This window comes from Myzus persicae, unplaced genomic scaffold, assembly GCF_001856785.1.
Source record: "Myzus persicae strain clone G006 unplaced genomic scaffold, MPER_G0061.0, whole genome shotgun sequence".
Lineage (NCBI taxonomy): Eukaryota > Metazoa > Arthropoda > Insecta > Hemiptera > Aphididae > Myzus > Myzus persicae.
In genome coordinates, this window is record NW_019104000.1 from 212556 (window position 1) to 230626 (window position 18071).

General features: G+C 34.2%; 1 protein-coding gene across 2 annotated transcripts; it reads right to left on the reverse strand.

Moving 5' to 3' along the window:
* Nucleotides 1-899: 899 nt before the first annotated feature.
* On the reverse strand, nt 900-17710 carry LOC111037452 (protein gooseberry-like). 2 transcript variants are annotated; one of them, XM_022320034.1, is made up of 9 exons: nt 17182-17710; nt 15686-15989; nt 13488-13526; nt 11522-11637; nt 7527-7723; nt 6802-7042; nt 6133-6398; nt 4186-4396; nt 900-3263 (listed from the first exon to the last, which is right to left on the reverse strand). In XM_022320034.1, the coding sequence occupies exons 1-9, from the start codon at nt 17237-17239 to the stop codon at nt 2986-2988; spliced, it is 1710 nt and encodes a 569-aa protein (XP_022175726.1). In that variant the 5' UTR covers nt 17240-17710; the 3' UTR covers nt 900-2985. The 2 variants fall into 2 exon arrangements, with proteins under 2 accessions (XP_022175726.1, XP_022175727.1); XM_022320035.1 differs by lacking the exon at nt 13488-13526.
* Between the last annotated feature and the right edge of the window lie 361 nt (nt 17711-18071).

Consider the following 18071-nt stretch of genomic DNA (forward strand, 5'->3'; position numbering starts at 1 on the left):
ATTTGTACTTTTTGCCTGGACTTCATTTAAATGCAGGATAATCCCTTAAATTACGGGACGAATGGGATCTCTAGATTAACCTGTTAATCTGCAATGCAGGATTTAAAATGGTCAAGCATAAGTGGTTAAGGCCTATAAGTTGGTACTGACCAGCCCTCACAAATAGGGAATTAATGTTGAGATTGTGTGTACAAATAGGTAGAGAGCAAAGGATTGGTAAAACTGTTTTTCAGATTTTCGATGGCGGGGTCTGGTGTTACGTCCTATCACCCCTCGAAGGGCTTATGATATATCTGAGCCTTTACGATCATACAAATTCTGGACCACTGAGAGTACAAATCCATACAAAAGCATAGAATAGTACAATTTCAATATTTTGAAAATGGAGGAGATGGTAGGGGTTTGTGGTGTCACCTACCACCTACGTTATTCAATTATTTTTTCATCATCAACATCAAATAGAATAATGCATACAAAATAATATGGTTTAAATTAAAAACCAAAGTCTTTAAGACAAAAAATATTTACAATTTATTAGTCATCGTGTTTATTATACTATAATATTATTAAGTATAAGGCATACAGAAGAAAAAAATACATAACTAAAAATAAAAGAGAGATGAGTGAAATGAAACAATTTTATAGACACAAAATATAATTAAATGTAAGACGACCGCCGACAACACAACGTCTGCTTAAAAAATACAAAATTAGCTAAAATCAACAAAATTAACAATACATTAAAATCTGTGTAGTGTACCGGTGTTGAAATATTATAAAATCGAACCGTTCGACAAACGCGAGTATTTACATATTACATACAAACGGAATAGTTTTAAACAAAAATATACATTATAAAATTATGTAAGCTATTTATATGTTATAAAATACAATATTATGCGGGAAATATATAAATCAATATTTTCATTAGTTTTTTTTTAATATCGCTATGAGTATTAATCAATTTGTTTTTCTAATCAACATAAACGATTTTTGTTTGACTTATTGCAAATATTGCGTCACTAAAATGACTTTTTATGAGTTAATACAGCAAATAGTATTATTTAAATACTATACTGTTGTATTAGTGTTTTAATTTTACATATATTTAAATACAAATAAAAATTTAAAAAAAAAATAGGAATCGGGCTTAAATTTCCTTACATGCAACAATTTGTGTAAAAATAATGTTATATACATAGTAGGTATAATGAATATAAGGAACATACAAAAAAAATATTTCGACTACCCAACAAGAAAATTAAACGCTAGTATGTACATACTATATTGTTATATTAATAATTACTACGATTATTACATTAAAGTTTGAGACTTAAACCTAAATCGAAACGATTTCACAAGTGTTTTTGTATATGTTACATCATAGAAGAATATTATATTACATATATATTGGGAAGCCCTCAAGTAGGTATATGGTTGTAATAATTCAAATCGACTTTTCTCACAACCTTGGACCATAAATATAACGAAGTATCGTCAGTTATGTGGCGTGGTGTGTTTCGCAAGGGAGTCGTCCCGTTCACAATGCTGCTGGCGGGCGGGCGGGCGGGTGGTCGAGCGATATGAAAGAATTCGTGACGTTTACCACATGTTAACTACCTACTACAATCGTATTGTACTGATGTTTTATATAATTTATAATACCCATACAAATAATACACATAAACGCGCCGCGTACTTGACCGGAAGACGAGTATCAAAACGATAACGGTTGTTTGTGATTTGTTTGTTCGTTTGTTGCTTTCTCTCGATCACCCGCCCCCGCCGCACACTCGGCCACGGGACGATCACTGGTGGTGACCATAATATTATATTTCCGAAAATCGACTACCGACAACAATAATCGTACCCGCAACAGTATATTAACAACATCATACCTAATATTACACGCATATAGGTGTGCACGTCGTGTAACGTGCATTGTTATATTATTATATTGTAGGTACCTACATATAGGTAAACGCATCATAACGCACATCCCTTACGGCGAGCGACCGTAGGTATACAGGGAAAATAATATCGGCCATACAATTCGGAATGTGGCATTGTGGCACTTTTGAGTTATCGTCGTCGCGTCGCAGTGGGATGATAACTCAATACTGCAGTATATTGTCAAGGCGAGATATTATATAATATTATAAATCTTACAATATCGTTCATACAGTTCTGTTTCTCCGGACGAATGACCGCGGCCGCCACGGCGCCAAGCGACGGTCGTATACAAATCATATGCATATAATATGGTGTACAACCAACATATTTGGTTAGGTTTTATTTTTATAGACTCACTATATTATTGTCCGAGCCCGGGTTTATTATTATGGAATAATAATATCAAACGCCCGAACGCGCCACAGTGTTAACGGTATTCACGACGAGGAACACTGCAAGTTTTCAAACTGAAGGAGATGTTGTAAACAGTATTAAAAAAATATAATAAATGCATTGTGACATGTTGCAGTGTAGTAAAAAGGCTAAAGATAGCCGCAATTTTGTTTTTCTTCATATTATCCACGCATAGTTGTTCACGTCCGATTTCCAGAAATACCTGTTATGTGTAGTAGACTTGGCGGTTTTCGATTTGTATAGTATTGTTTATTCTGCTATAAATCTTCACTTTATCATTAGTGTAGGTAAGTGTATGGCTGTATCTATACGTTAAAGTTGCCAGAACAACTCTTGCAGGACTTCCGTCCGTGGCTGTAGATACTATATCTACAGCTGCGCTTCCACCCGATGTCTGCCAAAGATGATGATATGGTGTATAATCGACGGATTGCGCCGGAAATTCGAAACAGAAAAATCAATTAAAAATGCGAACGTGTCGACACTGATATGTGCAGTTCAACGCAACTAATGCAGGTATAAACGTGGCGGGTTGTGGGTTTTAGGTGGCGGAGTTGTCGTCCGGATAGAAGAGAACGGCGAAAAGTCTTCGGGGAGTGGTGGGTCATCCTGGGGTGATCAGTACCACGTGTAGAACGGCGGATGAGTCTGTCGGGGCTGGTAGTAAGCAGCCGAAGTGGGGCTCATCTGGCCTCCCATGCAAGCGGTCGGTATGAGTGCGGGCTGTGGGCTTATCCGGGCCGGATTCATGGGCGGCATTTGATGATGTCCGCCTACGCCGCCGCCGCCGATGCCGAGGCCATGGTGGTTGGCCAGCGCCGACCAGCTGGACGGGCTCTGCATGGACACCAGTTCGGACGACGACACTGTGATTAGGCTGTCCCCACCGTTCGCTCCTGTCAACAACGCACACAAATCCAAATTTAAGTACAGGTAATGGGTATATAGATAATATTTTATTATTTACATAGATTAGGAAAGTTATTGGTACAACATGTGTCCTGTGTAGCTATTATTCCGTTGAGTATGGTATGGTCGGTAATCGGTACAGGTAGGTATATTATAAAACGTGAAAGACACAATGTAATTATTACACTCATCAGTTGATTAATACATTTTAATGTACAATTCGAATCAATTTTTACCCCCTTTGAAAAAACCAGCTTTTCCCACTACGTAAAGGTATCCCGAAAAATTCGTGTTATAATATATGAGTCAAGGTAAAATGTCTTAAATGAGAAGGTTCGCGAAAATCAAAAATAATACTATTAATAATAGTAATAAATAATACTCCACAGGCTTGTCTGCGTGGAGATGTACTCGCGTTCACACATGACATATGGAATAAAATCATACTATAAAAAAAACATGACGACTACTACTGGTACAGCCAGTACGCCCGGCGCCCCGCCCTCATATGTAATTATTCAGTTAAAAATCATTAAACTTGTTGTAAGCGTCCAAGGTGCGTCCTTATATACTAAACAGAATCAAAAATGGCAAATTACTTTCATTACAATAATAATAAATTGACCCGCCTAAAACAATATTTAAGACGATATATGTATTAATGTAAACGTAACTACTATACATTGACTAGCAGGACGGGTGACGTCACTTTTTCAAAGTATAGGTTGTGGGCTATGGTATTTTATCAAGTCCGTCTAATGATAAATTAGGTTTGTCGGATGATTACACCATACACGACATTTTTTCGGCGTTGGCTGTTATCACTAGTTAGCAATCTAGTTTATTAGCTAAATCTGTGCAGCCAGGAGAACTAGAGAATAAAGGTGGGTATACTGATATTTGACTTACCGTTCGATTGTCCCATGAGTGTGATGTTGGCCGACACCGGAGACAGCTGATGGTGAGTGATCATCGTGGGAGCCGAGTTGGCAGACGCCGAACCGATCTGATAGGACTGCGAAGCGGCGGAAAGTAAGTTCGGCGACGAGGCCTGGTGATGGCCACCGCCCTGACCGATGTGCAATTGTGAGAGCTGACCACTTCCATTTAACTGACCCATCTGTAAGACGAAATAAAATATAAGTAATGTGTTATACTTTAATTGTTGACCAAATACGATGTATATATATAGGTGAAGCAAGGGATGTTGGTATTTAAAATCGTTCTACTGGTATCAGTGATATTACCGGTTATAAGGTATTTTCGGTGAATCTAATACAGTCTTTCCAGCCCAGAAAAATGAAATATTTATTTTAAAAATTATGTTTGTAATTTATTATTTTTTGAAATAAAAAGGTTATAAAATATTTTTTAATACAGCGGGAGGGAAGCTTTTATGAAAATGAAAAAGGGCATTGAATAAAAAGGAAGGTTTTAGTTCTAAAAACCGTTCTACATCAGAGTTCCTAACCTTTTTTGAGTCGCGATTCGTTATGACATATTATACTTTACAAAGTACGACGACTGTCGACGGATCATATATGTCCGTATGTGGTTTAAACACTACACCAAAAATAGATTTTCCGATATCTAGGACAGACTTCATTATTCGATATTTTACTATTAATTACTTTGGCACGGTATATTTGGTAACAGCGATGATTATAGAACCACGGTATACCGGTATTCACAAATACCGAAAATACCAGCAATTCCCTGTATGTCGAAAATATCACCAGCCCTGTCTGTCCAGCTGAACGGGATGATGTAACGACATCGAAAAGCGTTATTTATTATAATAATATACAACGACGGTTAGCGGCGACCGTAGATGATAATATATCGTAGTATCGTACTATGATAATACAAAACAGATATTATAATGACGCGGCTAGACCGGATCTATATTCTATACACAACGATAAATGCTTATCGTAACATATTTATAAGCATAGGTATATAACATTATATGTATACCGCGGGCGGCGGGCGTCCGTCACCGCAGCACGATTATATATATTATATTATATACGGTTATAAATAACTCAGCTACCCCGCCGGTAAACGGTGTCACCGCGACCAAGACCCTTTTTACGACGTCCTCGCAGCCTGCCCGGTCGGACGTCATGAAAACATGTAATTATATACAAATGATATACGTATATAATAACACGAGTGCATAATAATATTATAACCATGACGGCGGCGGCGGCGGCGGCGGCAGTACGTTTTTCAGAGAGAAACCTATTACCACGTGCGTATCCCGTTGTATACAATAAGATACCTAAAGTTCTATCGATCATCGCGATAAAATTGACACATTTTATTATTATTGTTGTAGGTGCCAACCACATACAGACCCACAACAAGCCAAACAGCGGTGACGTCGGCAATATGTATATGTATATGTATAACAACAAATTAAACGTATGTAGATAAATCGTATATTATGACGTATATATGTACATTTTATACTGCAGGAATCGTCGAAGGGATTCGAAACCGAAATGATCGAAAACGATGGTGGCGGTGAGTTGGGATGGATACAATTTCGAAGATAATGTTTATGAAAGTAAATCTGTGTAAAAAAAGGTGTATGATAATTTATATTACAACTATTAACTCTCTATAAGAGCACCCTCAAACTTTATTACGATGTGTAGTTATACGAGAAGGTTTAATTAATATCTGTACGGCTTTTATGTGCATATATTTTTGTATACCTCCTATTTTTAAAAAGATTTTTAAATGATCACTGTGATAATGAGGAGTGTGATGAGATGGATATGGAGGTGGGGGGTTGTGTATGGCGGGAATCATATTAAATTACGACTTTTTGGCCGAACGAAAACTTACTTGAGAAGTGAGCAGTGACGAGGTGGACGTGTAGAGCGGCGTGGTCGGGTAAGTACCACCCGTAATTCCTATGTACGAAGTGGCCGTGGCCGCTTCGGTGCTGATGTTGCTATGAGGCCTGTTATCGTGGTCGATTAATGACGTGGCACCCAGACCGCTGTACATCATGCTGTTTTGATGATGTTCGTCCTTGATCATCTGCTGTTGTTGCTGCTGCTGCTGTTGTTGCTGTTGCTGTTGCTGCTGATGATGATGATCGTCAGTTTCTACACATAAGTTAAAATAATGATTTATTAGATATCACAACAGCTGATGAACACAAATCAGTATATTATCGTATGTGATGCAAGTTCGAATTGACCAACTACGTATATACTAACTACTAAATTATGTTGGTACTTTGTACAAAAAAAAAAAACACGTCAAATTGTAGTATTGTAGTAATAGTTATAGAATAGTTATATATAATAAAATTATAGTAGGCCCCTGTAAAATGAATTAGTTTCTTAACTCATTAGTGCATCTATAAAGGGATGTTAGAAAGTAAATACTTTTTAATGATTTTGGAGAATTTTTCAGCACTTAAAATGGACATCAGATTAGATTAATGAAATAAACAAAAATATATTTTAAAATAGTGCATAGTATAGTTTGCACGATCCCTCGTACCTTTGTATCCGTCCGGCGTCGTGTTGTACGGTTCGTGCAACTGTTGTGGCGACATTATGTAAGCGGGCGTGGATGATGAATTCGGGCCTGACGACTGTTGCTGTTGGTTCTGTTGCTGCTGAGCAGACGGCGAGTACCCGAGGGCCAATCCCATGCCATAGCCACCGGAACCTGGAGTGGAACTTCCGGTGTTGCTAGACATTTGCTTTCTCAGTCTCGCACGCCGATTGCTGAACCACACCTGTAGAAATACGCACTGTTAATGATATGATTTGCAAAGGTGAATATAATAAATGCTATAGCGTATAAGTATTTTAGCGATGGCCGACGGGTCACGATTTGATGAAAAAATTGATAGCAATTTGAAATTTTAATTTCCAATGTGTACAACAACTTTGGATGGTGTACGTTTATAGTGTGATTAAAATAAAGACGTAATAAGTATATTAAGTCTACTCTACTCTACCGTAAGTACCTCATAAAAGAATTGTTTAAAATTATGAAATATAAAATCATTCTTTTTAAAAATATTTTTGATTAAACATTTACCTAATTCTTATAAAACCATTTTCATCTTTAGTTTGAACCTAACCTTGAAATATAACTTCATATATTTTACATTGCCCGCCGCCTACATTGGGCATTCTATACATTGTCCGAGAATTTTATAAAATGGCCATTTTTCTACTTTACTGGTAACGTATAAATTCGTATAATATTATCACCTGTATTCTGGCTTCGGTCAGTTTGGTGCGCTGGGCTAACTCTTCTCTGGTGTAAATGTCCGGGTACTGGGTGCGTTCGAACGCCTTTTCTAGTTCGTCCAACTGCAGCGCAGTAAACGTGGTCCTGCTGCGGCGCTGTTTGCGTTTTAACGGTATACCCGGTTCTGAATCGCAGTCCGAACCATCTGAAGTTTTGCCTGTACAACATATTATAACGAGCGAAGATGAAATATTGGGCGAATCTAACCAATTACAAAAATAAAAAACAAAGTGTCTGTATCTGTACGAACGCGTTGTCTTATATTTTCTAGTCCACAGAAAGCGATTTTATGCCACACACTGCAATTTTATCACAAATTAGGCGCAATAGGTGCAATTCAAATGCAAGTTTTTACGTTGCTATTAAAATTTTTTTTTCATTATTTGAAGCACTCATAAAAAAATGCAATTTGCGACGTTATAGTTAAGTAGTTTCAGCTATTTGGAAGTGTACTTGTGTAATAACATATTTATTAATGAAATAAATCATCAATTTGTTGATTTTTAAATTTAACTAATCTAGTAATTGTCCAAATTCTTTATCGTTATTGTGATACACGATATAGATTTATTCAAATTTAAATCCAAAATTACTATTTATACTTATATAATATATTATGAATTGTTAGAGCAAAACAATGTATCAATAACAGTAAAGGTTACATTTTGTTTCATTCACTCAAATATAGTACAACGTATAGAGAACTAAATTCTAAACTACTTTTATTTATTTTAACGATTTAGAATTTAAGTGTTTCATATAGGCTTGCTAATTATGAATTATAATATAAAAATACCTATATCGTTTATATCAATAGTACGGACAGCATCTGTGATTAATAAGACTGCTATCGAACATATTTGATAATTTAGGTATCCGTTATCAAAGATTTATAATCATTGCGATGAGTCTATGAACACCGAAAAAATATGTAGGTACATAATAATTATTAGGATTTAAACTCAAGTACTTACTTTAAAAATGTGCTAAATGTACCTACTACAAAAAAATATGCACTTATCTAAATTTTTTTCGATTTGCATACATTTTTACATTAATATTATACTGCATGTCTGCATTTATTATAAATTACATAAAATAGTAATATAATTCACCATACTTCCACCTACAATACATTTGTTATAGAAACGTATAGGCACGTATAATAACACTGTTACCATGGTATTTTAAAATAATTACGGTTTTCGATAAACCTTGTTGGTCATGAAATCATGACATAGCCATACAATTAAGATCTCAAATCACTTTTCATATTTATTATGTTATTTTAATTTTAAATTTAATCTGCTCTCTAATAAATAGAACGCAAACTAAATATGCAAAAGTGTCTGTATTCGATTAAAACTTTTGAAAACATACCTAGAAAATCAATCTAAGGAGCAGTAAAAAACACGCAAGAGCTACAAAGCTTGAACTATTTTAATGACAATTCGTCAAATAACATTGGTCATTCGAATGATAGGATAGTAAAAAAAGAAACGTTTATGAAACCCGAATGTAAAATTAATTTCATGGAATGAACTTATTAATATACAAACAATATTATTACACATATATAGATCATTGAAAACGAGCAAGGGTTTTTGAGCAACTGTACATATATTATTATTATTATTATTATAAGTAGGTATACCATCCGACTAAACGTATGCCGAGACGAACACACACACCACAACAGTTAAGGATTCGAACGTGTCGGATGACTGAAGTACGTAATTTCGACAGACCGCAACGATTGGGTTACACAAAGAGACCGACCGGCGGCGGTGGAAACGAACATATTTTGCCAGCGATCGCTTGTTTTTGTTTTATTGTGTTTTTGTGATGCATTATTAGTGTTTACGTGTGTGTAGATGAGATGGGAAAGAAAAAAAGGAGGCGCTCTGTTCCAGGTCTCGTATATGGTCGCACGTCACGGGCGGCGGAGGGAAACGAAAAATCATTTTTCATAATTATTTAGCAAAAAAACTTCGTTGTGGGTTTTTGGCGGCGTCGAGGCGGCATGCGGTCACACAGAATCGAAGGCGCTTACAAACCGTCGGCGGCGGTCCAAAACCCAAAACCGGGTAATGGTTTTTAAAATAACAATAACGCTATAAGACGCTGCACGTCGTCGCGGCGGGTATATTATCATTACTATTATTGTTATAATATTATATTGTGGATGGATGAATGTGCTAATGACGTTTGCGGTGCGAGAATCGGTTTTTCGCGATGCGAATACGAGTCGAAGACGATGATTGTATACAAATCTATATAATATGATGATATTTTGTATCGACACACAATTTGTAAACGACATTAAAAACGACCGTCAGGTGTGTGAGACCAAGGCAAAGTGAGTGCCGCCGCCGCGCGTTCGGCTTATATAATGCCGCCCCGCAGGTAATGTTCAAAAATAAATTGATACCTATCGAACAATATTATTATATTTTGTAGTGATTTGTACATAGAGAATTTACAGATACGAAGTGCATCATATTTTTTGGTCGATAGCATTTGTCTAAAGCCGTTATCATCTTATCGACGAACCCCCTCCCCCCGTAAGCCATGCTCAACAATAACAGCTGTATGTATATTGTTGTAGTTTTATTTAATCTTCGACTACTGGACGAGTTATGAGATTGTATCAGGCATCTAGTAATTATTTATAAGCAAAAGGTTTTATGGAAATGATCTCATCGTTTCCTCAGATTATGTACCATATAACATAAATATACTTGGGAATGGTCGATTTTATGTTGTTGAATTTCAAACGCGTGTATTTTAAATTAAAAATAATATTGTCTCAATAAATCGATTTGTCCAAATTACGTACAACAGTTTTAGTCAATCTCTAAAATATTTTGTTATAGGTACTTATATAGTTTCTTTACGAGGCCGGTAAACTATATCATAATAATCACAATTTTATAGTTGTTCAGGAGTTTTGCGTTTTCTACTGTTGGTAGGTAATAGGTATCTGTACAATATAATTCGTTGATTGGAAAGAATACAAATATATGTTTTTAATGGGTTTTGAACGAAACCATATCTTATATCAATCATGTTTTCGACTTGTGTGGCTTATCTTTTCAATACCACTCAAAAGCTATTGTTTTGTGTGATTATATGACGACGTGGTCACTAAAATTTTTTACTACGACAATTTAAATATCCCTAGCTCACATATTGAAATTATAATAAATGTTTAACGGCGGAACACTGCAGGAATAGAGTATGCCGTTTCCATTCCATCAAAGTCATACACTCATACTCATATATGTGTGTGTATATATACAGTATACACGTCTGAACGAATGCCAAACACAATAAAAACTGTTTTATTATCGCTTCATTAGAGGAGAACTAAGAAAGAAAAAAAAATCGGTTTCGCAAATGTGTTGTCACGGCCACAATATTAACGATTTAAAAAAGTATCAAGTAGAAAAAGAAACTGTGCTAAGAATAATTATTAATGGACTGTCGAACTTTCAGTTTAATATCACAATTCCAAGTTCTAATACTTAGTAAGAATTTTAAATTCGGCGAATAATTTATGGATATTTCATATAATTGTTTGAATTTTAAAGTATGTAGATGATTTTATGATGAATCATGAATGATGATTAATACTTTTCAGTAACATAGTCAATATATATTTCATTAAGCATAAGACAGATTTGAAAGATCGTATCAGTAATATTGAGCATAAAGTAAAAGTGACAAAATGTATAATATACAGTGACAAATAATGAGTACACTATGAAATATATCTTCAACAGTCTCGTATTCAGTTTCCATTCGAATCATATCTTTACTCTTTAATAATTATAATGAATTGTAACGTAAACATGTATATTTAATGTGTAAGTATAGTTGCCGACACAAAAATAATATGCAAAGTGCGTGAATATATACTATATTATACTTTTAAAAGATAGAAAAAACTTACCGTCGCTAACTTTTTTTTCCGAAGCAGAATCATCACCATCGTGGCCTCTTAAAAGTCTCGATATTGCGCTGATAGACGGGGCGCTCCCTCGGTCACACAATCCTTCTCTAATCAATCTGTAAAAACAAATTAAATAACATAGAAAATCATTGATACCACGATTCATAGCATAGTTTAATTATTAAAATTAAGACGCGTATTTGCTCCCTGGTAAAACTATTGGTGTATATATACTTAATACTTTATTTCATATATTTTCAAGTATGAACATTTTATTCACACCCACGTACTCTCGATTCTTCGCTATAGTGTCGATGTATATAATACTATATACAATTATTGATTTAAGTATTGGGTAGTATGTATGTACCTACAGTCTACACAGCCATATAGGTTCATAATAGCTTTGCAGTATTGGAGATTTTATAAAACATTCTCAAGTTATTTTACTTCGACTACCTACAGGGGTTTTGAATGAAATCCATGTACTAGCTGGCCCTCCTACCGTGTTTAAAAGAATTGAAGTACTGTAAGGATTATATTTTTGTTCAGAGATTAAAAAAAAAAAAATAAATAATAATAAATACGTAATAATAAAAACGAAAGGAACGAATTCAAAAAGCAAAAAAAAAAAAACGGTAACATCCCCCTACTGTGGTAGTATTATAATAATACCGGTAGAAAACTGTATCGAAATGAAAAAAAATCATAAAATAAAATAGGACACACTTGAGAGTATCATAAAAATAAGAAATAACGATGTTCATGGAGAGAGGGCCGAATATAATATTATAAACGCATACAGCCGTGTTACAGTGTATTATAATATTGTTACATTATGATAATAACATCGAATAATTGCGTAATAACTGAAAACAATTGCATTGCGTAACCAATAAATATAGAGGAAAACAATAGACCGAGTGGACATTTGTAACGTTATGTAATGAGAATAACTTGCGCTGTAATCGGAAAGGTGTTAGACGTTAGTAGACTGCAACACGTGTAATTTCGGAAGGGATGATATGTAATAAGTATATTTTATTACAAAAAATCCGGACCCGAAAAGTTCCTATACTACTGCAAGCATCTCGGAAAAATATATATTATTATTTAGGTACTATCTTTAGGAACCTATATAATGTAATAGTTTTTTCATACACTGAATATTTGCATGTTACATACATAGAGAGGAATTTAGGATACTATTATAGATACTATATATTTTAAAACATGAATTTATATTACATACACATCATATCTATATGCACATATTATACCCAACGGACGGTCGGTTTTTATGTTTAAGTAGTTGACAAGTGTAGATATAAATTTCAGACTACTTTAAGAAAGCATTAATTTATGTACGGAATTTTATTGTTGTACGACGTCTTAACAAGCATGAAATAGCCAAGCAGTGCACACAAACTGGACTACCTAACAATGCGATCGAGAGAAAAAAATGTAAGCTGAATAGTGACAAAAAAAAAGAAAAAGGACCCAAAGGTCATATTCTGGAACCGTTATTTATGGCTCTGTATGCATCAAATATGTATAGTATGTAGGTATATACCATATATTGTATATGTAGCGGCAGCAATCCTATACATAATAGTATGAGCCAGTTTATAGTCAATAAATTTAAATGCCCTTCAGTGAGTTGAAAATTGATGTTTAAAGGGTGCAGCAAGGGTAAAAAGTCTTGACCCTATATATATTTTAAAAGAAAAAAAAACATCCCATTGACAACTGATGATTGTATTAAGTATACATACATATAGTGTGTGGATTTTATGTCTTGTTTGGGAAAAAAACCACCGAGCACGCGTCCCTTTTATAGAATATAAAATAGGTATAGTACATTTTAAAACTAATAAACCAAAATCATTGACGTGTAGTTATATTTTCTTCTATACAAGAAAAAGAGTTCCGTTTGAAATTTTAAGAGAAATACGTAAACACTAACCTTTTATTATCGTGATATTGGGCGGGCTCATTGTCATTTCTGAAACAAAAACGGGATCATTCTTAGAGCTTTATTCAATTTGAAACACAGCAAAGAAATCACTTAAAAACTTAATAACACAAATTATACTTAATACACATTAATACGGATCAATGAATATCTATAAACATACGCCCTTAAACATTTTTCGGTACATAAATGTAGGTATAATATATTCAAGAGGTGAAGAGGCAGATTATAACCCTCCGGAGAAAGCGAGGTATTAATATATAATATGATGTACCTACTATTTATTTGTATTACATTGTCATAGCGTTTATTTTACATTCTACAATTTGTGCGGCGCCACTGTACCAGTCAAAATAATAAAAAAAAAATGAAACGATGTGCAGGTTCAATGGGCGTGTACGGGTAGAGTTCACATATTTATTAATTTATCGTCGTTTTTATTAACTGCACGTTTACAAGGTAGGTAGGTATAGGCATATAACTCTACAGCAAAATACTGATAGAAATAAATTTCTGTATTAGTCATATGTTCCAAAGTATTGATTTATTATTATATAATATTAATTGTCCTGTGAGTTTATTTGATATGCTATTGTTGTTAGCTCTGCAATTTAGACTTATTGTGATTGGATGATGATGGTGTTACTAATAAGTTATCGATTCCCTAAAATAAGTCATGTTATGTATGTAAAGGGTAGGTATAGGTAATTAGGTATATCTATAAAAAATATTGAACATCAAGATGAAAAAGGTCACTAAGCAAATGATATTTGTGCTACATTGAAACTAGGTTTTTAAAAAGAATCATATAGGTAATACACAAGACACATAAATACATAATATTTTGTACCTAGTCAAAGCGTTTGATTTTTAAATTATAATTATTTAAATTTTAAATTATCAACATTATTTTATTAAACTATTAGTAGATATAATATGTGTGTGAGTGTGTGTGTGTGTGTTATGACAATAGATACATCCTTATTATAGTTATTAAATAGTTATAAATTAATGTTTTTGGATTCTCGACAAATAATATAATAATATGTTACCTAATATACATTTACTATAAGTATAGGTATATTTGGTACGGCTAATTATAAGTTATAAATGATGATATGTACTACGAAAAAATCAACATAGTATGCCAAACTTGTTTAAATTGTTCGTGTTGAATTATCTACTATAAAGCATTATTTGTAGGTATAGTGGTATATTAAATATTAGTCAATGAATACCTATAACTAATAAGAAATAATACCGCTGCGGGAGAGATCAAAGAAACGTAAATCGATCAATAACACATAGACAGAACCAAAGAGATTTTTTTAATAATGCCTAAACATTTTTATGGGAAAAATTTATCAGTTATCTTAATGCACAAATATCAAATACACCTATGTATATAGGTTATACCTAATTAAAATTAAATTAATATTTTGTACTATTTTCAATAATTCTGCATTAAATGTTGTATACAGCAAACGATGTTTAGAACTATATCTGAACTATATAACAATATATTAAAACATTGGTCGGGATGACTTTGGAAATCTGATTTCGTGCCGGGGCAAACGTGACGCCGACGTATTGCATTATTTAAAATTTGGCGTGTTACCTGTGTCTGTGTGACATATCATGGGTAAGTAGGTACTTACCTAATGGGTATTCATGTTTTATAATATAGTATATTTGAGTAGCATCGAACTTTAAAAAAAAAGTACTCAGACTGTTTAACCTAATATCATTTTAACTGTTATAAAGATATATAAGGGGGTTAACTTAACATGTAAAAGACACACTTAAATGTTACTTTTACAAGACAATATAGTGTCTTATGCGAGTTAAACTTATCACTTGTTCATATGATATATTAATATAACACGATGAAATGATAGACTATAATGAATGCTTGTAATTAATCGAAATTTATTATGTTCTGCTATTGTGCCTGTAAATTGATAACAGCGTTTTGGTCGTTCATGATAATTAATTTAATTATTAAATTTTCTAAAATACCAAACGCATAGGTGTATCTCATAAGATTCCATGTTTACTTTTATACGTGTGTACGTTATTTATAATATAATATTAGAATGGGATACAGCTTATTACATTATTTTATTATGTATATATTATAAATATGTTAAGTAATAAGTATTTAATATATTGTGTTATGTAAGGTATACCTGTCACGAATTTCCCAGCTGAAAATTCCGGGATTTTCCGTCTTATACTCCTCGATGCGACGCTCCACGTCCGGCGTGGCCACTCTAGGCTTGCTGCCGCCGATCACGCCCGGCCGGATACTGCCAGTCTCCTGGTAGCGATTCAGGATCTTCGACACGCATCCGTGTGACACGCGCAACTGTCTGGATATGACGCATGGTCGCACGCCGGCCGCGGCCATTTCGACGATCTTCAGCCGGATGTGGTTGGGCAAAGGCCTGCCGTTGATAAACACGCCGCCTAACTGGTTAACCCGGCCCTGGCCTGCGGAAACACCACACACGCACGGTAAATAACGGAATGACATATAATACCATATACCTATTACCTATAATATATATATATTTATATATAGGAATCTAACGTATAATATTTAATATCATATATATTACGCATTATGGATGAGTACTGAGACTATTTAGAGATCTCGGGGATCCTCAGTATTTATATATATATATAAGATATAAAAGGTATATAGTGATATATACTTTATATATTAGAGATAAATCCTGTATGTGGTTTTTTACGGTAACCTAAAAGATTTGAAACTTTTTTGGGTTCACTTCACCACCCCTTATCGTGCCTTTGATTTAGCTGCATGTTTATGTGGTAATGACTGATGAGTATTTCATTTCAGCAATATGTTTATCAGGCTCCTCATGTAATGTACAACATTTAGGTTGTATAGATATTTTTATACCTACATATATTATAGTTTATGGTCAGGGAGAGTTATACACAAATTCAACGTTGTATATGATATTATACATACCTAACTTACTTATAGTTATTTTGAATTTTAAAGATAAATTTCACGTAATTGATAGAATGTTTTTTATTTTTATTTTATTTGACTCAAAACAGTTGATTTCAATCCAATATGTAGTTATTTACCCAAAGTGAAATGTGTAATGTATTATAGGTATTAGGTATACGTAACCTAACCAACATGCGCAACAATTTGAGTAACATTAGGTCACGTCACCATAGTATAATAAATACTGCAGGATCCCTCTGTAAAACTACTTTTTGTCATAAGAGTTTAGAAAAGTATCAGGTCGACTGATATGATAGTTTTGTATTGAGATTTACTATATTATGAACTGCAGGACATTTTATATAAACTTGACACTGCTATAAGCCCAAGTATTGCAATGCTGCAGCTCCCACCCTGCTGCAGTACACATGAAGAACTGCAGCAATTGAACGAGTTCAGATGAGCAGAGATATAATATCAAATTATATACAGAACAGTAAAGATCAATATCATAAGTAATATGTATATATAAATATTTAATATACAAAGCGACAGTCGATTGATCACGTTAAATGCTAGTATCGCGACCTATATTATATATTAATTTCCCGCTCACGTGCAACGTATAGCTGGCGTAAAAGTATATGATATAATGTTTAAAAATGATTATATATATTGTATTATATATAGGTTACTTGCCTTGAAATGGGTATCCGGTAAAACAGGGCCTCATCATGCCGTAATTGGTAACCGTCATATTTTCGTAACCGTGCAGTGAGAAACGTTTGTAAAACAGACGAACATCGAAAAACGAAACTAGTGAATGTCTTATTTGTAGGTTTAAGATATTATATTGAAACAAAAAACAAACAGAAACAAACAACTTGAAAATGTATCAACGAAAACACGCACAAAAAATGTATACGAAAAAAAGATTGGTACACTCGCGGGAGGTATGTTATTAGATAATGTTTATAAAAATAAAAATAGGCATTATTATTGCATACCTATGTAATGTGTATATTAATATAGTATAGTTAATATAACAACAAAAGCGGCAGAAATCGTCGGACGATATTTTTTCTCCGTGATGTGTGTATAGTAAAAACGACGGTGACGATAATATTTTTATACCCGGGTATTGCTAAGTGTAATATCGGTGTACGACGAGATATTTGTACCGAACGCACGAAACGCCGCCGCATTGGTGTCCCGAACAAGACTGGATCCGGGGTTCCAAGGCACCGGCCGTGTGGGGCGTGCGGCCCGTGCCCGCGGAGGCGTGTAGTGATCACCGTCCGTCCGCTGCCATCGACCAATGGCAGCCCGCCGCCGGAGCGCGTAGTGTGAGATTTCCCCCCCGTTTCTGGTGCGTTATATTATTGTGTTTTTTTACCCGCCACCGTTTGCCCCCACCTCGCGGGAACGGTTACCTCGACCACCATCGTATGTTAACCCGGTATATAGAATAATATTTCTTAATATAATAATAGGTATAAATAATAATATAATATGTGTTAATACCGCGTAAGACGTATATATATACATATATATATATAGGCTCATAATATGTATGATGTATCTATTTA

Coding starts and splice junctions, on each gene's coding strand:
- LOC111037452 (XM_022320034.1), bottom strand. CDS start 17,239: ATGACGGTTACCAATTACGGCATGATGAGGCCCTGTTTTACCGGATAC. Junction 15,990..17,181: donor TACCGGATACCCATTTCAAG/GCAAGTAACCTA, acceptor GTGTTTCCGCAG/GCCAGGGCCGGGTTAACCAG. Junction 7,043..7,526: donor TGACCGAAGCCAGAATACAG/GTGATAATATTA, acceptor GTATTTCTACAG/GTGTGGTTCAGCAATCGGCG.